General features: G+C 57.8%; 5 protein-coding genes across 5 annotated transcripts; 2 read left to right on the forward strand and 3 right to left on the reverse strand.

The window, feature by feature from the left end:
* Positions 1-2,117: 2,117 nt before the first annotated feature.
* Positions 2,118-4,427, reverse strand: MYCTH_2294035 (uncharacterized protein). Its single transcript, XM_003658314.1, has one exon. It carries the CDS (start codon positions 3,927-3,929, stop codon positions 2,406-2,408), a length of 1,524 nt encoding a protein of 507 aa, XP_003658362.1. The 5' UTR covers positions 3,930-4,427; the 3' UTR covers positions 2,118-2,405.
* Positions 4,428-4,842: 415 nt separating this feature from the next.
* Positions 4,843-6,573, reverse strand: MYCTH_2294036 (uncharacterized protein). Its single transcript, XM_003658315.1, has one exon. It carries the CDS (start codon positions 5,959-5,961, stop codon positions 4,933-4,935), a length of 1,029 nt encoding a protein of 342 aa, XP_003658363.1. The 5' UTR covers positions 5,962-6,573; the 3' UTR covers positions 4,843-4,932.
* A 243-nt stretch (positions 6,574-6,816) lies between these two features.
* On the forward strand, positions 6,817-8,884 carry MYCTH_2294037 (uncharacterized protein). The gene is made up of 2 exons (XM_003658316.1): positions 6,817-7,166; positions 7,241-8,884. Exons 1-2 carry the CDS (start codon positions 7,023-7,025, stop codon positions 8,630-8,632), a joined length of 1,536 nt encoding a protein of 511 aa, XP_003658364.1. The 5' UTR covers positions 6,817-7,022; the 3' UTR covers positions 8,633-8,884.
* Positions 8,885-12,519: 3,635 nt separating this feature from the next.
* Positions 12,520-16,252, forward strand: MYCTH_2294039 (uncharacterized protein). The gene is made up of 3 exons (XM_003658317.1): positions 12,520-13,423; positions 13,491-14,084; positions 14,158-16,252. The coding sequence occupies exons 1-3, from the start codon at positions 12,710-12,712 to the stop codon at positions 16,168-16,170; spliced, it is 3,321 nt and encodes a 1,106-aa protein (XP_003658365.1). The 5' UTR covers positions 12,520-12,709; the 3' UTR covers positions 16,171-16,252.
* Positions 16,253-21,939: 5,687 nt separating this feature from the next.
* Positions 21,940-24,463, reverse strand: MYCTH_2072958 (uncharacterized protein). The gene is made up of 3 exons (XM_003658318.1): positions 24,420-24,463; positions 24,279-24,327; positions 21,940-24,192 (listed from the first exon to the last, which is right to left on the reverse strand). The coding sequence occupies exons 1-3, from the start codon at positions 24,425-24,427 to the stop codon at positions 22,414-22,416; spliced, it is 1,836 nt and encodes a 611-aa protein (XP_003658366.1). The 5' UTR covers positions 24,428-24,463; the 3' UTR covers positions 21,940-22,413.
* Between the last annotated feature and the right edge of the window lie 1,356 nt (positions 24,464-25,819).

The following is a 25,819-nucleotide window of genomic DNA, read 5'->3' on the forward strand; positions in this document are numbered from 1 at the left end:
CACAACGTCACTCTCTGCATACAGTAGTACAGTAACTAGTGCAACTTCGAGTCCTGTATGTACTGTGCATACCAAGTACAAACCAATACAAGTACGGATACCGAGCTCGAATACTTTTACTATACACACTCCTACTCAGAGCACAAGGGGGGGGGGGGGGGTGGTGCACGGGCTCAATGCAACTGCCTTGAAGGGATCGGCTCGCAGCGTCGCATCGTCGCATCGTTCGCATCGTCGCATCGTCGTATCGTTCGCGTCGTCGCAGCGCCGCTCGTTGGAGCCGCACAACACAAGACATGCAGCGAGATTGCCAAAAAAAAAAAAAAAAAAATATTGGAGCCTCGACCGGATCGCCTCTCTCTGCTTGCGCCATCTCGGCCCCTCGGACTGCCCCCCGGTCGATGATTACCTATTGACCTGGCCTCGCTTTTTGAACTCGGTCTCCTGTTGGAAAACGAAATCTGCATTTCGGCCCGCATCGCCTTTAGTGTAGTGTATTAGGGGGGGGTGCGGTCCGGCCACGTTCGGCTGCGTCTTGCGAGGGGACTAGCATACGATATGCTTTTCGTACGTACACTCCGTACGAGTTAATTAGTAACTGCCCAGGGGCCTTGTGCCTGTGTACTTTGCATGTACTGTACTCGCATTCCTACACGTATACGGAGTAGGACCTTTACTAAGGTTCCTTGGTGGAAGACGTGGAAGAAGAGAGTGAGTACATGTGATTACGAGAGGAAAATAGGGGCTAGACCTTCCGTGGATCAATTCACCTCTTTTGTTGGCAAGCACGGAAGCACGGAGGGTATATGAGAGGCCAATTATGTTGTGGTGACAATGGTGGATAACGAGTCAGATTCAGTCTAGGTTAGCTGCCTTCCACCTGAAGACGTGACATCCTGATGATTCCCGGCTACGAGATGTGAAAAGTGCTATGCTACGACAGCGCCAAGGGCATCCATCAGCCGAAAAATCTTGTTGAAACGATCAGGCACTCGCATCTTCCTGGACAATGGCAGGCGGCCAACGGGGATCATACAAACAGAACGACATGGTCACGAGCTGCCTAGCAGGGTCCGTATCCGTCGTCCGTAGAACTCATCCCAGTTTCTCAAGCCATCCTGCGTCCAACAAGGTGAATACACTTGATAGACAGCTCCCAAGCTCCCCCCGAGCCAGTGCGTCGTCATCTGAGTTTCAACCGTTGCTGTGTTCCGTAGTCTGGCAAAGACCCGGGCGCATCGTGACCCATTCCCTGGCTGGCCAACCACACGCCCCCTACACCCCCCGGCTTCTTTCTCCGCCCCTGGATCCCCACTGCACATCTACCACGCAGTGTACACTAAGGGTGACGAGGACTCTTAAGAAGGTTCCGGCGCCGATCGTGGGGAAATCTGCAAGATACCGTCCCGCGGATGTTCTTCCGCTCTTCCGGAGGCGATGCAAAACGGTTGTTCGGGCGCTTCGTGCTTGTCGCCAGCTCGCAAGGGGGTACGCGGGGGGTCAGGGCAACATACTCGTACGTGCTGCGTACGTACATTGTATGGCTGAATAATGGACTACCGCTCTCCCCCCCCCCCCTTTTTTTTTTTTTTTTTTTTTGCGTCGTGGTTCGAGCGAGTTTGGGGGACAGAGCTCGGTCTGGCCTCACCTCGCCGTCGTCCCGAACTGACGAGGTCAGATCCAAGGTGGAGAGTTAAGCGGCCGGGAGAAGGGCCCGAAGACCGCTCCGGCATGGAGGGATCCCAACAAACTTAACACATTCCGGTAATCCAGACCCGGTCTGACCATTCCCATGCTCGCCTGCCACGTGCTTAGTGTAGTGTCTCCCATCTCTGCCGAGAAGTGCGTTCCGGACGGGCCGTCCCTCTCCTGCAGCAGGCCGTGAAACACGAAAAAAAAGCAAGGCAGAGAGCAAAGAATGGGCTTAAGTGGGAAATATAGTCTCACGATGCCATCCGGATGCGGTGCCGAGATAGCCGGGGGCAACGGCTGATCAGGCCCCCCCTCAGGCGCCCCCCTTTCTCGGGGGCTGGTCTTGTGATCTCTTGGAGGGCGGCATGGCCTCCCTCACCGGTGTGGCTCGCTCGCAGGCCTGGTTGGTCTCGCTTCCCGGGTCGGTGAGAAGGAGACCAATAGAACTCGCCAGGCGAGCGGCGTGCCTCGTTTCGGCCATTGCCTCGGTAGTCGCAGCTGCCAGCAGGGGGGAAAAGGGGGGGGAGGGCACCTGCCCTCACTTAAACATGGCTTTCGTTGGGCTTGCCTCGGCTCTGCTCTGCTGTGGGACGATATATAATAAGGCAGCGCGTCTCGCCATCCTGCCCCCGCGCGCGCGGGGACTGGAGAGTAATAAGAAACTTTCCCAGGCTCCCTCCCTTTGCACGCTTCCGGTTCACGCCCTCACACGCTCAGGCGACCAGACGCTCCCCGCCTAGTCCCCCGGTCTCGCGGGCGCCGCCGCCGCCGTCCTTGTACAGCTCGGCCTCCCGCTCCGCTTCCAACCCCTTGACGAACTCGACAATCTGCAGCGCCGCCTCGAAAGCCGGCACGTATGTGACGTCCACCGTCAACCCGGGCCCGGCCGGCCTCGCCAGCTCGGGGGCGTGCCTATGCGCCCGACACTCCTCCTTCTCAACCAACCCTGGTCCAGCACCGGCGCCAGCACTAGCATCAGCACCGGGGCTGGGTGAGCTCCGCGACCGCATCCTCCCGCCGTCGCCACTGCCGTCGTCGTCTTCTCTCCGTCCCTCCGTGCCCGACACTGCCTCGCCTCCTGCTGGTGGTGGTGGTGGTGGTGATGACCCACGACCACCACGACCACCACGACCACCACGACCACCACGACCACCACGACCACCACGACCACCACCGCCACCATAACCGCCACCCGCCGCCGCCGCCGTCGGCATCGAAGTCGTCGACGACATCCTCGCCGGCATCGTCCCCCTCCTCGGGCGACGGGGCCCCTCGCCGCACCGCAGCACGACGCCCGCGAACGGCCGGCCCGCCCGGGCGGCCGCCGCCTCGAAGGTGCGCAGCGCCGCCCGCCCCGCGGGGGTGTCGGGCGCGCAGGCCGGGAGGATGGCGATGCGCCGGCGGTTCGCCGGGGAGGCCAGCAGGGCCGCGAGGTTCTCGGTGCTGCAGGGCGTCGGGACGGGGAGGGCCTCCTCCGTTGGGAGAGCTGCAGTCTCGGACGTCAGGGGCAGGCTGGGAAGAAGCGGGGAGGTGGTGATGTTTGTGGTGTTTGTGGTGTTTGTTGTTGTTGTTGGCGTTGTTGTGGTGGTGGTGTTGAGAGGCTTGGTCATCATCGTCGGGAAGGCGACTGGGCAAAAAGAGACATGGTTTTTCGAGGGTGAGATGACGGTGGCAGAAGCGGGCATGAGGTCGGTAACAGAAATCGGGACGGGAGACGTGGCTGTGGTCTTGATGGCGGGCCGCGCAGCTGACGCCGGGGAGGTGGGCGTGGCTAAGGTTGTGTCGGAAGAGATGGATCCGGAGCTGGAGGTCGCCGACGAGTAGACCGGAGGGGCGGAGGAGAAGTAGGAGAAGGAAGGTGACGATGGCAGCGGACCCAGAGTGTCGGCGTCCGGGTCGAGGTCGAAAGAGTGGTAGCGCGGATGCTCCGGAGTCAAGAGGGGTGGGCAGTGCTCGTCTCGACGGTGGTAATTGTGTCTGGACATGCGCCCGGCGTCGCCGTAGCGGTTGTCGCCGCCGCCGGTAGTCTCCCGTCCGACGCTGCGGACGTCGATGAGCAGAGACTTGTCCTTACCCAGGAGAAGCGTCAGACACTCGGCTACCGTCTCTTTTCCGACGCCGTGCCAACCATTAATGTACACCAGCGGTGCCGGGGCCGGGTCCATCGGCCGGCGGAAGATGTCAGGGGCCGAGCGAGAGGCGACCAGGGGAGGGCGGCGGTTGGGAACGCCACTCATCGGGATGATTCTCTCAATTGACTACCGCTCCAGCAGTATCGCGGTAGGCCCAATGGTTGGTTTCGCGCTCGATCTCGCAATCGGCGAAATCACAACAGTGGACGGTGTCCATGGCGATAAATAAAAGCCTGAGGAAGTAGAGGATTCGCAGGCTAAGCCCCATGATTCGCTCCCATCCATTCTGATATGAGCATGGCCACAGCGCAGGGGCGCGCGTCCCTGTGGTTTTAGAATGAGGGGAATTTGTGGGATATGGATCTGGCCAAGCCGCCTCGGCTATCGACTTGACTCAGGTTGGCTCCTCCGAGACGTGGAGGATCAACCTTTTGGAGACCGGATGGCCGACTTGGGACATCGACCTGGAGATCAGGGATCGGGGGGGCGAAAAGCTTAAGGTAACGTCCATGAGCGTCCGCGGAGGCCCGCGGAGGCCCGCGGCTTTTCCAGGAAGCACGCCTTTCCAGGAGCACCCTAGTCTGGGTCTGGCAGGGGAGCCATAAGGTACTTGAACACCTCTTGATACAGACGGAGCAGACATGCCGGGTCAGCTTGACTCGTGCGGACGGAAAGGCAAACGCGGGCTCTCACTATTGGGTAGAACGTATTTCGGCTTCAAAAGAAGAAAAGCACTGCGTAAGTCCAGACAAAATCCGGTCATTACAAAATGTATTCCCCGTACACGTGAGGGTCGGGCAAGGAGGAGTCAAAGCAAGGGTGCCGCCCCAGGCCGGGTGGGCGATGACGGCAGAGCAGAACAACAATGTCGTACACCCCCACCCTCGTGTTTCACACTTTACCCCCCAAGTACATTATGTTTTGCTTGATGGCTTCGGTGAGCTCTTTTTGACCAGTGTAAGCATATGCCACCGTCCTCGCCCATACTTCTGGGTGGGGCAGAGGGACATCGATTATGTCACCCTTAGCAACAAGCCCCGAGTAGATGAGGGCGGCCAGAACGGGGAAGAAGGCGATTGCATATTTTCTGTCTGCCGCGTAAGCTTCGTTAGTGCTTATCCATGAGGTAGTCGTAGCAGCCCTGGAAGCGCTCACGAATCGGCATTGTATATGTGTTTCGAACAGGGGACTTGCCAACCCCCAACGTGGATCTGGCGCTTTCTCCTGTAGATGAGCGCCGCCGACCCGTGGGGAGGGGCCACCGGTTGGTAATCTCAGTGGACGACCGCTGTGATCCTGCCGACACGGGCGACGGCTCCGGGATTGTCGCTCTGAGGCTATCCATGTCGAACTCTCGCCGAAGGAGGAACGGCTTTCGATTCGGCGCGCACGGTTTCACGAGCGCACGGATCGTGACCTTGCTCCCGCCACCGGACGGCTGTTCTGTTACTGCGGTTGCCTGATCGGTCAAGAAGTTGTCGCTGTGCCTCCGAAGCGCAACAGCCGCCACGAAGCAGTCAGCGATGGCGCCGTTATCAAGGTAGAGGTGGCCCCAATTGCGCAAGGCTTCCCGCGCTTGTTGGCTGTTGCGTCGCCCATTCGCAAGCGCTGGTGCCAGCGACTGGCGGTGGCCATCAGCAGCGCTGGCGGATGTCAGCGTTTGTTGCGATAGCTGACCGGGCACGCCCTTGAGCAGTATCTCTCTTGTCTGGGACGCGATGGTTTGGGTTTCCGGGCTCTGCAAGAAGCCAGGAGATCGCGGCGATGGCGCTGGAGAGCGAGGCAAGGGCGAGCTGGTAGTTGACGGGTGTCGAGCGCTCAAGGCCTGCTGCTCAGAGATGGGCGATAGTAGGCGGGCCGTAGTTGGTGACTGCTGGGATCCGCGCCTCCCACGGTGGTCCAGCCGGCCCAGCCTGTCCACAAGAGCTCGCTCGTGCGCTCTCATAATGTGGTCATAGCTGGGCGACGCTGGGTATAAGGGGCTGGGCAAGGTCAACGAAGCAGAGTAGAGAGGGTTTGTTGCCGAATCCGGCATGGTCCTGGGGCAGGAAAGTTCCTGGTCGCCGCGGCCAGTCAGGACCGGAGGCAACTCGGGCCGGGCTCGAGTTTGTGTCTCCATGCCGGAGTTGCTGGGCATCGTTCTGTCCTTCTCTCAGATGACTCTTGCCACAGTCTGGTTTGGTACAGTGGTGAACGAACAACCTTGTTGGTGTCGGGCAGGATCTCCGAGGTGTTTGGGGTAACATGCCGGCGACGACGAGGTCGGCGGCACAGCCCGGGTTGCTATGCTGCTTTTGTATCACCTCCTTTCCCCGGTCGATGAGCGAATGCCGCCCTAAAAGCAGGCCTCGGTGAGTCAAGCAGAAGCAGCGGCGCAAGGCAAAGGTCTGGGCGAATCATCAGTCTGCGGGCAGACAAAGACGACCTGCAGGACCTCTAGCAATCTTATGCCACACTCCCAGGGCGTCATCACGGCCTCTGTGATGTGCAGTCTCCCGGCATAGCCCGGGCTGGCGAACAAAGAAAGCGCCACTGGAAAAAAACTGTTTGCAACATTCTGAACTTCGGAGCCGAGGTCCGGAATGGCTGACTTCACCTGGATTTCCTAGCCTTTGTAGTTGCTGGTAGTGCAGGTCGAGGGTTGTAGTAAAAAGAAAGCTGTCGGGGTAGCTTGTATCGCTTTTTACCCGAGCCTTGATCTAGCTCACAGCATGAGGTGGGAAAAAAAATTATGTTCGGAGGGTAGAGCATTCTCAAGCGAATATGGTAGGTAGTACCTACTATGTATGTACATACATACTAGTATACCTAAGATGGGGTGAGAGCACACGGTAGGAGCCTGCCACTGTCTGGAATGTGACGGGCAGTGGCTCTGGGGGTCTTGGCAGCCTGGGAATCTTCGAGGTTTGTCATTGGCTGAACTGGCCACCTTGGGGACCAGCGATTTCCTCTGCCAGGAAGCCGCAAGCTGGCATCGCCAGAGCTAGCATCCGGGAACTCCACCATCACTTCTCATTCAACATCCTTTCTGCCGGGTTCCGACACCTTCCTTCCTTATCCCAAGATCCGTGCTGCCGGACTGCTTACCATTGGGAACATGTTTTCTTAGCATTGGCCACCAATCTTTCTCTTTGACACACGCCTTGGCCCCTATCTCTAATCCCTCCCCAATTCATTTTCTCTCTCTCATTTTGGACCATGGCAAGCCTGGCCAACAATCTGGCCAACGACCTGGCGGAAGCAGGGCAAGCGCCGAGCTATAAGCAGCTGAAGGAGGACTTTGTCTCAAACCTTACGGGAGGATCAGTCGCAGAGATTGCTCAAGTCTGCGCCGTGGCACCGGTATGAGCTGTCGGACGGAATCTATCACATGAAGCCATCATGACCACATGTCGCTGATCAACTAATTGTCCCAGGTTGTTTCGCTTCTGTGGTCCGTCCTGCAGACCCGGCAGGACTTCTTCAAGCAGTACAGTGCGCTGCCCTTTGCCGTCGACTTCCTCCTCAATGTAGGCGCTCTCCTGCTTTCAGTCACGCTCTACTCGAGCGTGCCTCTCCTCCTCAATATCCTCCTTCTGTTGCCCGCCGCGCTGGTGTATCTCGGCTTCGCCGACAGCCCCTCGGCGCGCAGGAAGAAACCCCAGCTGCCGCCCAATGCCCAGTCCAAGACATCACCGGGCCTGCCCGGTGTCGTGTCCACCAAGCCTTTCCTGACCCACTACCGCGGCAACATGCTGGTCGTCACCTGCATATGCATCCTCGCCGTCGACTTTCGCCTGTTTCCCCGCCGGTTCGCAAAGGTGGAAACCTGGGGCACTTCTCTGATGGACATGGGCGTCGGGTCCTTCGTCTTCTCCGCCGGCATCGTCGCCTCCCGGGCCGTCCTCAAGGAGCGCGCCGACGGCAAAGCGACACCCCTGGGCACTCGGCTGATGCGGTCGCTGCGGCACTCTGTGCCACTCCTTGCCCTGGGAGTCGTGAGGCTGCTCAGCGTGAAGGGCCTGGATTACGCTGAGCATGTTACCGAGTATGGAGTGCACTGGAACTTCTTCTTTACTTTGGGGTTCTTGCCGCCTTTTGTGGCCCTGTTTCAGGCGGCGCTCAGGCTGGTGCCGTCATATGCTGGCCTAGCCCTCCTTCTCGGCATCTCGTACCAGGCTGCTCTGGAAGGCACAGGGCTGAAGGCCTACGTGCTCACCGCGCCGCGAACCGATCTCCTCTCGATGAACAGGGAGGGCATCTTCAGCTTCTGGGGGTACCTCGCCATCTTCCTCGCCGGGCAGGACATGGGAATGCTCGTCTTGCCGAGAACCCTCAGCCCCCGGGGCGGGATTTGGACGACCCGCTCCAAGCGCACCACGCTCGTAGTCAACCTGGCCGGGTGGTCGGCCGTTTGGATGATCCTCTACCTCCTCTGCACCAACTACAAATACGGCGCGGGGCTGACGGTGTCCCGGAGGCTGGCGAACCTGCCCTACATCCTGTGGGTTGTCGCATTCAACAGCACTCTCGTGTTGGCCTTTTGTCTCGTCGACGTGTTCCTCTTCCCGGGTTTCTACAGGGCGCAGGACGTCAAGTCGGAGAGGGAAGCCTACGAGACGGCGACGAGCCGCGTGCTGAGGGCGTATAACCGCAACGGTCTGCCCATCTTCCTGCTGGCCAATCTATTGACGGGGCTGGTCAACATGACGGTGCCCACGCTGGATGTAGGCAGGCTCGGGACCATGGGCATCTTGCTTGGATATATGGCTATTTTGACCAGCGTTGCCGTCGGGCTAGACATGCGCGACATTACCATCAAGCTATAGATGAGGTACTCCTGTGCTACCTCTTATTGACCTTTTTTTGCTTTTTCTTCTTTTTTTTTCTTGTTTCTTTTCCTGATTTTTGGTGATGCGCCCCTATATTTGGCGCCACTGGATCATTTCGGTTTTCATGCAATGTCGCAGGGTGAGACAAGCGCGTTGCTTGCGGAACGGGTGGACGCAGCAAGTGTCAAGCATACTAGAGATACGGAATACAGCGACTATCGCTTGTTCTGCAAACTTTGAATTGTTTTCACGAAGTTGCTTTTAGCTGCTATAACGCGGGCTTTTTGCCATCGACATGACCACAGAGGACAATTGGAGGATTGTCAGTCATCAGCTTCGAGGGAGCCATGGTGGCCGTTTTAGCGATGCCTGTCCCGAATTAGCCATCGGTAGACTTATCCGTGTCTGGCCGTTGACAGGCAGACGGATAGTTACAGGACATACATGCGACGGTTATTTATGAGGTGAAACTGTGCATTGGATATTCGACAAGTGCTCGATTTCTTGTTTGCAAGATCTTGTTCCTCGAGCGAGCGTATTCCGCAAGTCCCCTTTTGCAGTTTTTTAGGCCTATACGGAGTACACCCCGTTCAAATACGGCTCGAGCCAGAAATCAGGGGAGCTCAACACACAACTCAACACCCACTATTAGCCCTCCCCGTACATAGGCGCAACACGTATGTAGATAGCTATATACTTCAAGATACGTAGATTCTAACTATACTTTCCGATTAATAATCTAGGCAATACGTATAGAGATATTAATAGTTAAAAAATACTTACTATTTCGTCAGAAAGATGCTAAAAAATGCCAAGAAATGTTTTAGACGTTTAGAAAGCCTAAAAATCTACATTTGAATATCTCTACGTGTATTGCCCGTATTATCAATTAGGTATTATGGTTAGAATCTACGTATCTTAAAGTACAGGGCTATCTATACGCGCGCAACGTATAGGGGGTGCGCTTCTATTGAGTGTTGAATGTATGCTGAGCTTCTTGCTGGCTCTATCTAATTAGGCGTCAAATTTGGGGGTGTGGTGCGGCCACTGGCTTCTGCTCCAGAGGGGGCTTGGCGTTTGGCGGCCACAGTGGTTGTATGCATGCTAATGTTGCTGCTGCAAGGGACGAAAGAGGTACCGCGCGCTGCCCCTGTCATTGCCGTTCGGTTATCCCGGTTTCTGGGCGTTCGGTCCTGAACCTGCTGTGATGGGCAAGGCGGACAGACTAACTAATGCAGGTGTAACTATCCCGGATGGCCATGCATACTATCGGATGATGGGAAGTTGTCCTGTTGTGCGTAGTGCATTTGCATGTACGCAGTAGTGCACTAGGTACGGAGTAGTAGTAAGTATTCCGTACGTGATGTTCAGACGTGCCTTGCTTCTGGAATTGCCGTGCTGTCTCTTCCAGGCAAGGGGACCCCGCTGGTAGATCAGCCGCAGTCCCGATACCGACGACGGTTACCCTGTTAGGATCCTGGGAGCTGTCGACAAGTCGACGGCGTTGCTGGTTTTGGATCGTCGTGGGGATGCCCGTAAGCTTGCTGATCCCTGTGTTTCCGATATGCACTTCATCTCCGACGTCAATGCCTTCGCGCGATGTCTTCGGCGACGCCGTACGGACCACTCCCTTCTCTCCTCCGCTTGCTGGTTCGACAAAGCTGCCCAGGAAGTATGTATGTACATACATAATCCTTTAATATTGGTTCAGGAAGCCAAACTTGGGTGGTTTGTGCGACCTTGTCGTTCGACTTGTTTCATGCATACACACTACGGATTAGTTACTGCCGAACTATTTACTCCGAACAAGTGAGAAAAAGTTTCTTCTAGCACTTCCGGAACGGGAAATTTCTCTCCTGACCAACTTACAGTACCGAACCACTCACCGCTCGAGGAATTGTTCATGTTCAAGACCTAAGCTCCTGCTGTAATGCGCATATTCGCCCTTTTTCTCGAGGTAACTTGGGCTCGTTTCCTACTCGTGTTGGAAGTGGGCTGTTTCCCTTCTAGTTGGCAGCCCGATCGGTCCCACTGCATTGCGAGCAAAGACCCCTGGACCCATGCCTCAGGAATCCCGCATCCCACTTGGCTCAGGCACGGAGACGCTAGCGGAATATCCGCATAGGGCCTTTTGTACGAACTACTATTAGTGTGGTGTAGTGTAGGGTCAGCACGCACAGTGCCCGTTGAATGGCTGCTTGGCATTGCACCAGGAAACACGAAACAAGTCCCTGCTTCCACAAGATCCAATCGACACCGCATAAATTTCCCAGATACCAGACGAGAAGACTGCTTTCGAGTTCCGTGAAGAGGAATGACTGGGCAAGGCAGCGTGATAGCGATGTGATGTTGACCCGAGATGCAGGCCGTTGAGGTTAGGCTGCAGGCTGTTTGATTGAGATCAATTCGCTGCTGCCTGGCAAGCAGATGCGAGCTTGGTCGGTCCGAGGATGGCGGTTGTGGACGAACTGGATATTTTCGAAATACGCAGTAACTAGTATGGATACTGAGGTAGAGAGGGCCATTTGGGATCACGTGTGATCAGATGGCTTCTTGCATTCTCCGAGCTCTACGGAGGTACGGAGAACTATGTAAATATGTACGGTTGATTTGCAAAGCCGCGAGACAGGCCAATGCTTGTTAACGACGACGCGACGCAGCACCAGGTTTGCCAACGTGCAAGACACAATAGCTTGCTCTTAGTCAAGCGCGTGAAGTGGAAAATTAAAGGGTCTCAGGGAGAAACAGGTCTAGGCCGGGACGCGTCTGACCAGCAGAGCATTTTTGCCCACAAACGCACCAAGTAACCAACCGCTTCTCGACGCGGCCTGGAGCAATACGTCAACAACTGTCCAAATTCCTACCGAACTTACAAGTACTGCGTGTGTTTGAATGTACTGTATGTACTACGTTTGTACTTCGTAGGGTGTTCAACTAGCGTACGCCTCGCGGCATAAGTTGGCCAACAAAGCAGGTGTGCAACAGAGGAGGACCAGGATAGGTAGGCACGTCGAGCCCCAGTTTGGAAACGGGCAGCGTTGGATGGAGCGCCAAAACATCGCCCGCATAGACAACAGACCCATTGGCTCTCTCCGATCCCAGCTGCTCGACCCTTTCGTTCCCAGCACCTCACCACACCGCCCTCTTCATCCCCCTCCCCTCTCCCCACCCTCCTCTCCCCCCTCTCCACCGTCGCGCGACGGGAGATCGATCCGCACGGAGCACAGGGCAACCCGCCGACTTCCAAGACTCTGCCGTGTCCCGAGTCCGCCCCCGAACTTTTTTTTTTCCAGGGCGCATTGTCTTGCGGGTTGCGGCGCAAGTAAACACGGCCTACCCTCGGGCTGCGTCTCTCTCTGCATGGTTTTGGTTTACCTACTGCGCAGGGTTCTTAGCACGTCGCGCTCCCACAACCTCGACCTTACCACCTCGCCATCGCATCTGCGCGTTTACGCCTGACGACGGGGCGGATCAGTCAATCAGCATTCGACGCGAGATTCCTCGGCACCGAATCGCAGTGCACAATGAGAGTCGAATTGGCCCATTGACAGCTCAAACGGCCAATCGCGCTCGGCGTCTTTTCCATCTTCTTTCTTCCTACGCACGCAGCCTCGGACGGAGCTTCACGGGCGCTGCATCGCCCTACAAAAAAAGTCGGCGCTTGCACTGGGCATCTTTCCGCTCGTTTGACTGACCGCGACTCCCGGTACAACCGCTGGGCACAGGTTCCCGTTCAGCCCGCCCGCCCACCCAATCACCCTGCTTCTTCATCTTATCAACTCGCCCGGACACCAGGCAAAAGCACCCCATAGAGCGCTCTACGCACTTTGCTCCCGGCATCCTCTGCGCATCTGCGGAGTCGAATATTGCTCAGCACTCCGGGCCCCAAAACAGGCACCCCTAGCATCCGACACAGAGCTCCCATCTGCCGGCCTAGCCACTTTCGACACGGGACGGGCCCCCGACTATCATGCAAATCAGCAGCCCTCGGGAACACTACCGGCATCATTCTCCCGACTTCTCCTTCGCAGACCTAGCGCCGACGACTACGTTTGATAAGGCTCCAACTCTACAATGAGCTCCCGAGCCGCCGCAGTCGCTTCGCCCGTCTCATTTTCTGCGGCCTCGGCGACCGGTTCACCCGACCTACAATTCGCGGATCGAGGGCGGAACATGCCTGCCGCCGTCCCTCCGCGGACGTCGAGCTCCCGACGCGCCCAGCCGAGCGAGCGCCCCGCTGACCCGCACCGCCGAACCTACGCCGATTCCAGCCGGGACGCGAATGGCAGGATAGAATCACCCGATCAGGGCTCCCGCAGCCGGCGAAACCAACCGCCGCACGACCAATACGGCACAAACGGCACAAACGGCACAAGCGGCACCCGCGACCCCCGCCAGAACCCGTCGTCGACCGCGCAACCTCGCTCGCCGCCCCCGAACAACTCGCACTCGACGAACGGGCCGTCGAGGGAGACGAGTGAGATCCTGAATAGCATCTTGATATCCCAACCCGAAGTCGACATTGAGCGAGAGAAGCAGCGCATGGCCTTGGCTCAACCACAGCACCAGTCCACAGACGATCAAGAACAAGACGATGATGCGGCCCCGCCCCCCGTCGTCGCCACGGCTGACCCGGCAGACGAGACCAGGCGAGGCGGAAGAAGTCGCCATGACCACTCCAGGCGGGAGAAGCAGACCAAGTTTGGCGAGTTCATCCTGGGGAATACCATTGGCGAGGGAGAGTTTGGCAAAGTCAAACTCGGCTGGAAGCAAGAAGGAGGCGTGCAGGTACGTTTCGCTGTTTCTCGCACCCAGCCCCCCCACGCTGCCACCAGACTAACGAAGCCCGCCTCAGGTCGCCATCAAACTCATCAAGAAGGACCAAGTGGGCAACAACCCTACGCGCATGGCCAAGATCATGCGCGAGGTAGCCATCCTGAAACAGTTAACCCATCCCAACATCGTCCGGCTCCACAAGATGGAGGAGTCGGATAGGCACTACGGAATCGTGCTCGAATACGCCTCCGGCGGCGAGCTCTTCGACTACATCCTGAATCACCGGTACCTCAAGGACAACGCTGCGCGGCGCTTGTTCGCCCAGCTCGTCTCCGGAGTCGGGTACTTGCACAAGAAGGGTATAGTGCACCGCGACCTGAAGCTGGAGAACCTCCTGCTCGACCGCAACCGCAACATCATCATCACGGATTTTGGTTTCGCCAACACGTTCGACCCGAACGAGGAGCTGACCGAGGAGGAGGAGATGAACCTGACGGATCGCGAATTCGTCAAGCGTATGGGGCTGGACAAGATCAAGCCGAACGGCACGCGAAAAGGCGACTTGATGCAGACCAGCTGCGGCAGCCCCTGCTACGCGGCGCCAGAGCTCGTAGTGAGCGACTCGCTCTACACCGGACGGAAGGTCGATGTGTGGAGCTGCGGTGTCATTCTGGTAAGTTGAACCCGGCAATAAGCGGTGCGGACAATTCCGATGTATGTACTAATGCCGGCGCCCTGCCTCTCAGTACGCAATGTTGGCCGGCTATCTCCCGTTCGACGACGACCCAGCAAACCCCGAAGGGGACAACATCAACCTCCTTTATAAGTACATTGTCAACACCCCGCTCACCTTTCCCGAGTATGTCACCCCTCACGCGCGCGATCTCTTGCGGAGGATTCTCGTTCCGAACCCGCGTAAGAGGGCCGACCTGTTCGAGGTCGCCCGCCACAGCTGGCTCAGCGAGTACGCCCATGTCGTCGAGTTCATCACGTCGAGCACGACGAGTCCCAAGGACATCCAAAACACTACGGTGCCCCCGGAAGACGACGATATACCCACCCTCGCCCGAAGCGCATCGGTGCGTGAGTCGTCAAGAAAGACGACCGTCTCGCCCGCATTTGGTGGTCTGCTCAGCAAGCAGGGCACTATCGATTCCGACGCCGAGGCTGCCGCGTATGCCAAGCAGCAAAGAGATAACAAGCGCCGCACGGTGCAGGTGGAATATGTCGCTCCGAGTACGGCCACGCAGCGCGGCGAACCGTCGGGCACTCAGGCGTCGACCAGCCGTGCCGGTGCCGCGTCGGGGACCCGAGGCGATGCTGACATTGCAGACGCCGGCTCGTTGTTGTCGTCACCCAAGGAGAAGCCTTTGCCTCCTCAAAGTATCTCGACTGGGGCAGACCCGTATGGGAAGACACCTGTCGCATCAAGGAAGCCGCCGAGCACCCATCAGAACGCGAACTCCGCCGCCGCGGCCCCCGCCGCCGCCGCAGGGCCCCCGCCCGCCATCCGGACTGGACGCGAGGGCCCCTCTCCGTCGACGGTTCCCGGTTCCTCAACCAACAGGCCCCCAACCGAGGGCTCTCTGCAGTCGGCCGGCTCAAGAGGCCCAGGGGCTGGCAAGAGATCCTCGTACAGCCAGCCGGTGCCTCCCGAAGTCGCCGATACGAATGCCCAGGGGAGAATTCAGCAGCCACAGAGGAGTGGGAGCAGCTACGGAATCCCTACCTCAACATCGCAACCCCAGACTCGGGAATTCGGGCGGCCGAGCATCAGCCAGCCGTCCAAGTTTGCTCGTCTCTCTGGCTTCCCTTCCGAGACAACTGGAGCCGGCATCAGCAGCGCCCAGGGCGGCGAGGTCAAGGGTCACAAGCGATCCAGCACGATGGGCGAGATCGGCGGCAAGCTCTTTGGCCGGAGCGGGTCGTTGTTTGGCGGCAGAGGCCGCAAACGGGCGGAGCAGCAAGCGGGCGGGGAGAAGGGCAAGAAATACCCGCCTATCAGCATGAACAACACCCTCGCGGGAGGGGACGAATCCCGGCAGTCAGTGGACTCGAAGCGCTCAAGAAGGTCCTTCTCTATCGGCCTTGGCAAGAAGACGTCGGGCAGCCTCGCGGGCTCCCAAAAGTCCCACGAGAAGCATGCAAGGCGTTTTTCGTTCATCCCGGCGTCCTTCTCGCTCAAGGCGATTGGCATTGGCAAGGAGGACACCAACCCGCAGCTCGACTCGCAACAGGACCTGCCCATCCAGGAACCGCCAACAGCCGGTGACGACCAACATGGGCATTACGGGGAGCAAGACATCGGCGAAGACCAGCACGTCGAAGCGTCCACTTTGGATGGCATGTACGCACAGCTTCATGAACCGCGCATGTCGGCCGACTTATACGGGCGTTATCAGCAATACGACTCCAACGGGTTCGGGCAGCCGTCTGCTAGTCAGGGGTACATTCCGGCCACGATGTTGAGCGGCGACTCGGACGCGTCGGTGGACAACGTGCGCCGCCCGGCAGGGTCTGCGCCGCAACTTCCTCCACTCTCGCACCTAGGGCAAGAAGCGGGCTATGACGCGCGGCGGGTCGCTGGCGGAACTAAGACCGGCCGCGGCGTGTTGCAGAAGAACAAGCGGTTCGTTGACGCTTGGGAGACGGATGCGTATGCTCGCGGACATGACCACTCGGGGAGCAGCGGTCCGGCGAGGAAAGTTATGGACTTTTTCAGGAGGAGAGGGAAGGCTAGGGCCGGCGAGATGAGCTAAGCTTACGGTACTGGTCGGCCTTGGTGGGGGGGTACAAAAGGCCATATATCCCCTTGCATGTATCAGATCTCCCCCACCCCTCGCTTATCGGGCCATGTTGCCGGTTGTTCCACCGAACAAGAGTCACAACGGACGGCGTTGAAGGCTTTCAGCGGTGTCGGGTATGACAGGAACGTTAAGAGGGGCCGAGGAATCCGACCAAGTCACGCCATGGAGGTGGGGAGGGAGAAGGCTGCACCAGACGGGACGGGACACAGCCAGCCATTGCACCTCGCAGCTCTGCACGTCTTGTTTCGATATGTCTTCGTGTTGGGATGGGGAACGGAATGATACCTGCCGTGTTTTTCTCTCTCGCAAGGGAGTTTTTTTTTTCCCTCGACTTTCCTTTTTTTTCTCTCCCTCTTGTTCAAACGCAATATATTGCTCTTGTAATACAACGGCGCTCGGGTGGGTAAAGTCGTCGGGATGGCCGGGCACACATTCATCTCAGTTCGCATAAGCAATGGTACTATGGGCAATCCCGCAAGAAGAGCGCCGCAATGAAATCGGAGTGAGGCGAAATATGACGAGCAGGGACGTTGTCTGGTTTTAATATCGCGGTTTGTTTTTGAGAGGTTGTTTTTGGTTCGCGGGTATATGTCTGTTTACATGGATTGATTCGCAAACTGCAGTGTTCAGTTCCTCATCCCATTTATCTTATCCCTTGTTGCTTCAACCGGGCTACTGCTGCTGGTTGGCCTTTATTTCACATCTGGGAGGTGCTAGATAGCCGGAAAGCATAAAAGAGTCTCGGTATGGCATGTAACACGGAGTACGGAATATTTTGGATGGCGGGCAAGACAGAGGGGCGAGGCAGTTTATGTAAAGTACGGAGTATAAAACAGAACACCTCACATCTTGCATGTAATCGTATTGTTGCTACGGAGTAGCGTTAGGCGTGATTCGAGTATGTGCTTGCATAGTAGAATGAATACCTTTCCATACGTAGTATACATACGAAAGCGTAGCACTTGAATCAATCAGTTCAAAGTGCGATCCACACTCCTCTCCATAATTACCTGACTCGGGATCGTTACTGCGTACGCAAGATGCTGCAATTCCCGATCTAGGTGGCCCCTTCTCTTTCTCTCACTGCAGCAGGCAGCCCAGAGCCGCAAGGGCCCTCCACATCCAGACGCTTGGCACTTGCTGCCTGGCCCACGTGAAGACGCGGCAGCAACACTTCGGCGCTTCCTGCCTCCATTTTAGCACCGCGACAGTTCCGCGTTTCTTCCGGGTCGACATTGACGACGGCAGATACGGAAGCGCCGCCGCCGACAATCTGATGCTTCTGTTCCGACCAGTCTCCGTCCGGTCGTCGATCAGTCCCGATATCCAAAGAGATCAGCTTCGGACAATCTTGTATAAAAAAAAAAAAAAAAAGAAGTGACGGCCTCTAGGCTCTTAAGAGTACTAGAACTACATGGAATAGCTCTTCGTGGTGTCCCGGCTTAGGCCCCGTTCGCCCTGCAGCATCGCAATGTCGAGGGTAGAGAAGCTATCTATTCTCGGTGTGCGCTCCTTCGGGCCTCAGCACCAAGAAACCATCGCCTTTAACAGTCCGCTGACCTTGATCGTCGGCTACAACGGTTCGGGGAAGACAGTGGGTTCTCGTCTAGTTAACTGGATTAGGGCCCGGCCGTAGCTGACGTTGCATGCGCCGGGTAGACCATCATTGAATGCCTCAAGTATGCCACCACCGGCGAGCTCCCGCCCAACAGTAAGGGTGGCGCCTTCATTCACGACCCGACCCTCGCCGGCGAGAAGGACGTCCGCGCCCAGGTCAAAGTATCGTTCCGATCGACCGTCGGCGAGTCCTACGTCGTCACGCGCAACGTCCAGCTTCTGGTGAAGAAGAACGTAAGATCGCAGAAGACATTGGAGGGGAGTTTGCTGCTGCGCAACAACGGAGAGCGGCATGTCATCTCCACCCGGGTCGCCGAGCTGGACAAGCTCGTGCCCGAGAAGCTCGGCGTATCCCCGGCGATCCTGGACACCGTCATCTTCTGCCACCAGGAAGACTCGCTGTGGCCCATGAGCGAGCCCGCCGCCCTCAAGAAGCGCTTCGACGAGATCTTCGAGGCCATGAAGTACACCAAGGTCATCGACAACCTCAAAGTCCTCCGCAAGAAGAAGGGCGAGGAGCTGCGGGAGCTCAAGTTGCAGGAGGTCCAGGACAAGGCGAACAAGGAGAGGGCGGACAAGGTCAACAAGCTGATGGCGCAGCTGACCCGGGAGATCGCCGAAGGGCAAGAGAAGTACAAGGAGCTGACGAGGCAGATGGACGAGGAGGAGGCCCGAATCAAGGCTAAGCACGAACAGGCGAACAGCTTCTTGAGGATCGTGAATGATCTTCAGACAAAAACCGAGAAGCTCGAGTACAAGAGAGAGGCGATTCAGGAGCTGCGCAGCCGCATCGAGGAGTCGCCCGAGACGGATCAGGTCTTGAAGAATACTCTGGACGAGTACGAGCAGACGATTGAAAGAATCGTGGCCGACAGGGACAGGAAAGCCGCGCAGTTCCACCAGCTTCAGGACGAACTCAAATCGGCCCGAGAGCAACACACTGTCAAGGCTTCCGAGCAGGGCAAGCACCAATCCGACAAGGACAAGTACGAGCGCCAGCTCGTCACCCGGGAGCGCATGATCCACGAGGCTGCTACTCGGCACGAGATTCGGGGCTATGATGGAGACTTGGATGACGGGAGGATAGCCGCGTTTTACGAACGGATCCAGAAGAGCTTGAACGACAAGAAGCGAGAGTTGGAACGCCTCCAGCGCGACAATGCCGAGGAGCTCGACAAGAAGTCTGCCGTCATCACGGAGCACGAGACCCGGAAGTCGTCGCTTATTCGAGATAGGACATCGGCGAAGCAGCGCATCATCGCGGTCGGCAAGGAATCGGCCATCACCCAGGGCGAGCTGAGCAGCCTGGACATTGACGAAGGAGCAGAGGCCATGCTTCGGGCCGAGATGAAAGAGCTCGAGGCCAGGATTAAGACAGCCAAGGCGGAGGAACAAGCATCAGACTTGGACGCGCAGATCAAGACGGTCAACGACGATATCTGGAACCTCGAAGCCCAGTCGGCCAAGCTCGGCCGCGAGCTCGTCGAGTGCACGAGGCTTGCATCCGAGCGAGCCCAGCTCGACCTGCGGAAGAAACAACTGAGCGAACGCCAACGAGAGTTGGAGATCCTCAAAAAGACGTGGAGTGAACAGCTCTCCGCCCTGGTCGGAGACGACTGGCAGCCGGAGACTCTCGAGGCAGAGTTCCAGAGCGCACTCAAGCGCCAGAACGAGGTTGTGGACGGGTGCAGGAAGCGAAAGGACGCCACGCAGCAGGAGCTGAAGCAGGTCGAGTACAAGCTCTCCAGCGCCCGCGAGCGGCATGCCAAACTCTCCACGGACAGGGAGAACTGCAAACGCGCGGTCACGAAAGCCCTGAAAGACGTCCGAAATCCAGAATCGCCGCCTATCGAGGACTACACGAAGGAATTGGAGGCCATCGAGGCCGAACTAAGCCAGACCGAGACGGATCTGAAGTTGTACGACGAGATGAAGAAGCACTACGCAAGCATCAAGGACCGGGCCGTGCGGTTCAACAAATGCTACTATTGCGAGCGCGATTTCAAGGACCAGCCCGCCGCGAAATCAAGGCTCTTGGAGAAGATAGCAAAGAAGCTCAACGACGAGGACAAGCAAGAGCTGATGGAGGACCAGGTCCACTTCACGGAGCAGATCAGAATTCTCAAATCCGTGCGCGCTCAATACGACAGCTACCAGCGGCTGGAGGCCGAGTTGCCACCCCTGGTCAAGGAGGTCGACTTGCTTTCCTCCCAGAGGGACGAGCTGGTCCGCCGCCTGGAGGACCAGGACCTCGCCTTTAGAGAGGCGGAAGATAAGCGGCAGGAGGTGGACGCGCTGGGCAAGAATGTCCTCAAGATATCCCAGACACACAAGGATATTATCGAAGCCGAAAGACAGGTGGAGAGGTCGCAGAAGTCGTCAACCATCGCGATGCGGAGCCCGGACGAGATCAATGAGGAACAGACCGCTTGCGCCGAACAGATCCGAAATGCCCAGGCCAAGCTCAGTAAGCTCACCACAGATAGGCAGCGGTTGAAGGATCTGGCCTCGCAGCTCGAAGTCGAGAGGCTCGAGCTTCGCCACAAGATCAGCGATGCCGCTCAGAAACTGGAGCGGAAAAAGAGCCTCCAGGAGTCGATTCGGAGGTTCAAGGAGGAGGAGAACCGTCTGCGAGAATCGGTCCAGGAGGCCGACAAGGAACTCGAGCTGCTCGAGCCGGAGATTGCGAGCGCACGCGCCGCTCTCGAGGAAGTCCGCCAGCAAGGGCGGGCCAAGGAGCAGAAGGTCGCGGAGGAGCGAGATAGCATCGCGACCACGCTGAGCGAGCTCAAGATGGTCAACACCGAGATCCAGGAGTATCTCGACCGCGGCGGCCCTTCCAATCTGGCCTCGAACCAACGCGCCATTGCCAGCTTAGAGGCCACCATCGCTAGCATTGAGAGCGAGATGAGAGATCTGACGGTGCAGATCAACAAGCTGAACAAGGAGATCGACAACAGCGACGCCAAGAAGCGAAACATTGCCGACAATCTGACGTACCGCAAGAACCTCCGCGAGTGCAAAGCGCTCGAGGAAGAGATTGCCGAGCTCAAATCTCGCAACGCCCAAGAGGACTACGACCGCCTGATCCAGGAAGCCCGCTACCTCGAGACGCGCCGCAGCAAGCTCACGGCCGATCGCGAACGTCTCGTCGGCTCGCTGACGACTAAGGATGACGAGTTCAACCGGCTCGACGAGGAGTACACGCTCGAGCTCAAGGACGCCAAGGCCAAGTACAAAGAGTCCCACATCAAGGTCGAGACGACCAAGGCGGCCATCGAGGACCTCGGCCGCGGCACTGCCGCCCTGGACCACGCCATCATGCGCTACCACTCTCTGAAGATGGAGGAGATCAACCGCACCATCGGCGAGCTGTGGCAGAGCACATACCAGGGCACCGACATCGACACGATCCAGATCCGGTCCGACGTCGAGGCCGGCACGGGATCGGGGGCCGGCAAGCGCAACTACAACTACCGCGTGTCCATGGTCAAGGGCGACACCGAAATGGACATGCGCGGCCGGTGCAGCGCGGGCCAGAAGGTGCTGGCCAGCATCATCATCCGGCTCGCGCTGGCCGAGTCGTTCGGCGTCAACTGCGGCCTCATCGCCCTCGACGAGCCCACCACCAACCTCGACAGCGACAACATCCGCAGCCTGGCCGAGAGCCTGCACGGCATCATCAAGGCTCGCCGCTCCCAGGGCAACCTGCAGATCATTGTCATCACGCACGACGAGGAGTTCCTGAAGCACATGCAATGCAGCGACTTCTGCGACGATTTCTACCGCGTCAAGAGGGACGAGAAGCAGAACAGCGTCATCGTCCGGGAGAGTATCACGAGGATCATGGAGTAAGAGAGGCAAGGTTAAGGCCGAATGACGGGGGTGTTTTGGTTCTTTTTTTCTTTTCTTTTTTTTCTTTTCTTTCTTTCTTTCTTTCTTTCTTTATATTAACTATGCTGAATGCCGAATGTACCAGAGAATCAAGAGAGAAGGCGAGGTCGGCATCTACGACAAAACGTGGTGTGGTTGAGACACGAAAAAGGAGTGCGCATGGGTCTTCAGGGGACTTAGCTGCGGAGAACATACCTTGAAGAAATAGATACGAAAACAATGAAATTATGATGATTAATAAATAGGATAATTATCCCGTCTTCGTCGCTTCACGAGCGTCGAGGCACTCAATTTAAGTTCTAACATGATTGATGCAACCGGCCGCGCCCTGAAGCATATTCCCCCGTCCCCAGCTGTGCCAACCTGTTGGAAACCCCGATCCGCTCTCTCTGTAGTTACCAAGAAGCCTTCACTGGACGTCATATAACACTGCACTGGAATTTTTTTTTTAAAAAAAAGAAAACAGGCCATAGATAGCATCGCTCGACAATCCCAACGTCCATCATTGGCGTTGGCTATTGCCTACGCTTGCTCCCCCGATTGATCTCAACCGTGGACAGAAGAGAGGCCTCACTCCCTAAGCCAGCGAGAGGAGGATCGAGAGAAATCTAAACTATCTGGACCCAGTCAATCAAGTAGCTGCTATCTTCGCCGCCGCCTCATCCAGCAAAACAGCCGGCAGCACTAGCCGCCGGCCTGTTTCTTTTCGGTGCCGGACTCGGGATCGCCTCGTTTCGCTGTCGACGGCTTTCCACCACCCGCCTCTGGAGCTGCTGCGGCGGGGCCGTCCGCCCTTCTCGATGCCCCGTCGGTGGTGGTGGTATCCCCCGTAGCCGCCAGCGGCTCCTCTTTGCGTGCGCCATCGCCCGCATCAGAGAGGAGGACGTCCCCCTCCGCGTCACGGTTCGGGTCGACTTTGGCCTCGGGCTCGGGCTCGTCCGAGAGAGTGCGGCCGGTGCCCTGGCCAGAATGCTGCTGCTGCTGCTGCTGCTGCTGCTCTGCAGCTCCCCATTGATCTCGGCCCTGGCCCTTGCTTGCCGAGGCAGGGGGCTGTTCGCCCTCCTTTCTCCGCTTCGCCGGGGACTCCGGTTCCAGGTGCTCGCCCGCCTCGCGCTTGGGGCTGCGGGGGACGATCTCGCTTCCTTCGGGACTGCCGCTGGCGCGGTTGCCCCGTTCTTGCTGGCTCGGGGGCGACTGCACCCTCCGCCCGACGGCGGCGGCCACGTCGATCCCCTGCACGTCCATCGGGCTGATGCCGCCGGCGCCGGCGATGTAGCTCGCCGTCGCGGCGCTCTGGGGGCCCGTGTCGGCGGGACCAATCTCTTGCGGTCCACGCGCGTGTGGGACCTCTTCTTCTTCGTCGTCCTCGTCCTCGTCGGCGCCTTCGGTCATGGTGGCGTCTTCGGCTGCTGTGCCGCCCGGACCGTGCTGTGCTTGGATCGACGCCCGGTGTTGTTGCCTGTTGAGCTGGGTCAGCGGCACGAGGCCGGCTCGCTGTTCCTGGCGCAGCAGCTCGCCCTGGGTGACGCTGCGCTGGGTGACCAGGGCAACGCCGGCGCCGGCGCCGGTGGACGGGATGCCGTTCACCGAGATCGAGACGGTCTCGATGCTCCCGATACCGTTGGGTCCCTCTATGGTCTCTGTGCTCTCCGTTCGAACCCGGCCGTCAAGGTGGCCGTTCTGCCTCTGTTGTTGTTGCTGTTGCTGTTGTTGTTGTTGTTGTTGTTGTTGCTGCTGCTGCTGCTGCTGCTGGAGCTGGAGCTGCTCGGCCGGGTTCCCGGTCGTCGACAGCGGGGATGAGCCGCCCGCGTCGCTGTCCTCGTCGCTATCGCTTCCGTTTGCCGTGCCAACCAGCCACGGAATCGGCGTTAACAGAGCACCACCCAATGCCTCATCCGAGCCGAGGGTGCTCGCCGCCACCGTGGCGTTGGAGAGATCGCCTGTGCCGCTGCCACCGGCACCGTTCGCCAGCAGAGACATGGCACCCACGTCAGGGAGCGCCGGTGGAAGGGGATATATATTGGCGCCGCTGGTTACGTGGACGACACGATCGAGGGCATGTAGATACGGCACCAGGTGGCGGTAGTGCTGCCGCGGGCGGAGCACCAACTCGGCGAGCCTCTGTATTGTGTGTGGCGGGTATTGAGAGAAGTCGGTGCGCAAGACGGTTAGAATCTCATCGAGCATATCGGCTATGGGCTTTGGGAGGGCGGCAGGAGCTGCGGGCTGCTGTTGAGCCGGGCGGCTCGATGCTGTCGCCGACGAGGCACCCCTAGAGGCTGCTGGGGAGGACGGGCCGACATTCTCCTTATTTGTCCCTTGTGATGACGATGTTTCTGCTTGATTTGTGGCCTCAAAGGGGTCCGAGGAAGGGAGCGGGGCGAGGAAGCGTGGGGAGGGAGGTCTCGCAGGTTGGTTTGACGTCGGCGGGATGGCGGGGATGGGAAACTCGGTGTGTGCGATCTGTAATGATAGCAAAGCCAGAGCCGGCCCAGGTCAGCCTCGTTGACCAAGTTAGGTACCTAGGCAGAAGCAGGTCGGGGCTTCACTTTTTCAATTCGCGCCAGAACGGTCGGGAGCAGCTCTGGCCAGGCCGAACTGGAAGTCGCATCGGAAATGTCAGCTCCCATTCATCATTGCTCGCCGCAACGGGGCGCCTACGGCGGGCAAGGCGGAAAACAAATACTCACTAGTCCATAGAACCATCCGCCGCAGCCTTGATCAGAATGTCGTCGCCGGGTTCCGTCGCCATCGCGGTTCTGGCGTCGCGGTGGGGTGAATGCGACGGGGTGTAGGGGACGAGTGTAGGTTTAGTTAGCCGCGTAAGGTGCCGCTAATAACGGCGCGTCTGTTACGGCCCGAAAGAAGAAACTACTCGTACTCAAGTAAAAGCCTGGTCCAGACTGGAAGCTTGGCGGGCAAAGGTGACGGGCAATGCTGCTGTTGTTAGTTAGCGTCAGAGGCAGCAAAAATGCCCCGCAAGGTTCTCCGCTGGAAGCTGCAGGGCTGTGCTGCTGGCGCATGTAACGAACAGTGCGGCTTGTGCAATACCTTAGGCCCGGGTGCTCTCTGCGTTCTGGTACAGACTATGTGCGCACCGACAAACACAGGATTAAAAGATCGATATCATTCATACCTGTACGCAACTCTCCCTCCAGATTGGCTAAGGTAGGTTACTGTACAAGTATAGGTTACCTTACTCGCCTTGAGTAGGTCCATATGTCCAAGTAAGCATCCGAGGTACGAACCGTATCTCCCTTTCTCCGCAGTACGATAGACAAAAGCTTCATTCCGATAGACATAACAATCATTTTCCATGTCTCTTCCCGGTCTTCCTTTCCACTCGTTTCTTATTTTCTACACTACGCGGCCAATGTCTTAGTAGTGTAGAAGATAAACTATCTAGAGTTCGACCGAACAGTACTGGCCCACGCCGCCGGCGACCGAGCGATCGCTCTTAAAAGACTTCGAACCATCAACGAGAACAGACTCGATCGCGTTCTTGAGCACGCTTCTCTCCGATTCAACACTACTGTCAAAGTAATCCGTATATTGCTCGCATTATTCTGAGGTTCATTCGCTTCAAAGATCAAAAGGAAAAAAAAAAAGCAAATCAAGTGAAGAAACACACCACTGGCCGAGCCAACCTCAGCAAGGCGCGGGCGGATCGACCGCTAGCTACACTCCAGCCGCGATCGCCGATCTGCTCTACCTAACTGGAGAGCCTTATCAAAGCCTTGTCCTGATCGACCTTCTGGGCTCATCGTACTCCGTGATGTCGATTTATCACGATCGTCCAGGAATTATTTTACGTTACTTACAAAGTGATATTTGGTGAGCAAGCGATGCCGACCTAGAGCAGCAGCCTTCAATGTCTTGTTGTCGCCTTCTCACGGAAGCTGGCCTGTAGTGCACGGAGAGCGATGGTGAACTACGACTGCGCGCCCACGAAAAACTACAAGCACTCGGGGTAAGCACCTTCTACTCCGTATTGCCGGTTGCTCCGCGTGTCCCAAAACAAAAAAACGTAGCCTTGGCCGTGGCCCACTTGGTCTGCCCAGACCCGCAGTTCTTCAGGCTTCAACCTCGC

The sequence above is a fragment of the Thermothelomyces thermophilus genome, chromosome 1 (assembly GCF_000226095.1).
Source record: "Thermothelomyces thermophilus ATCC 42464 chromosome 1, complete sequence".
In the NCBI taxonomy this organism is placed as follows: Eukaryota; Fungi; Ascomycota; class Sordariomycetes; order Sordariales; family Chaetomiaceae; genus Thermothelomyces; species Thermothelomyces thermophilus.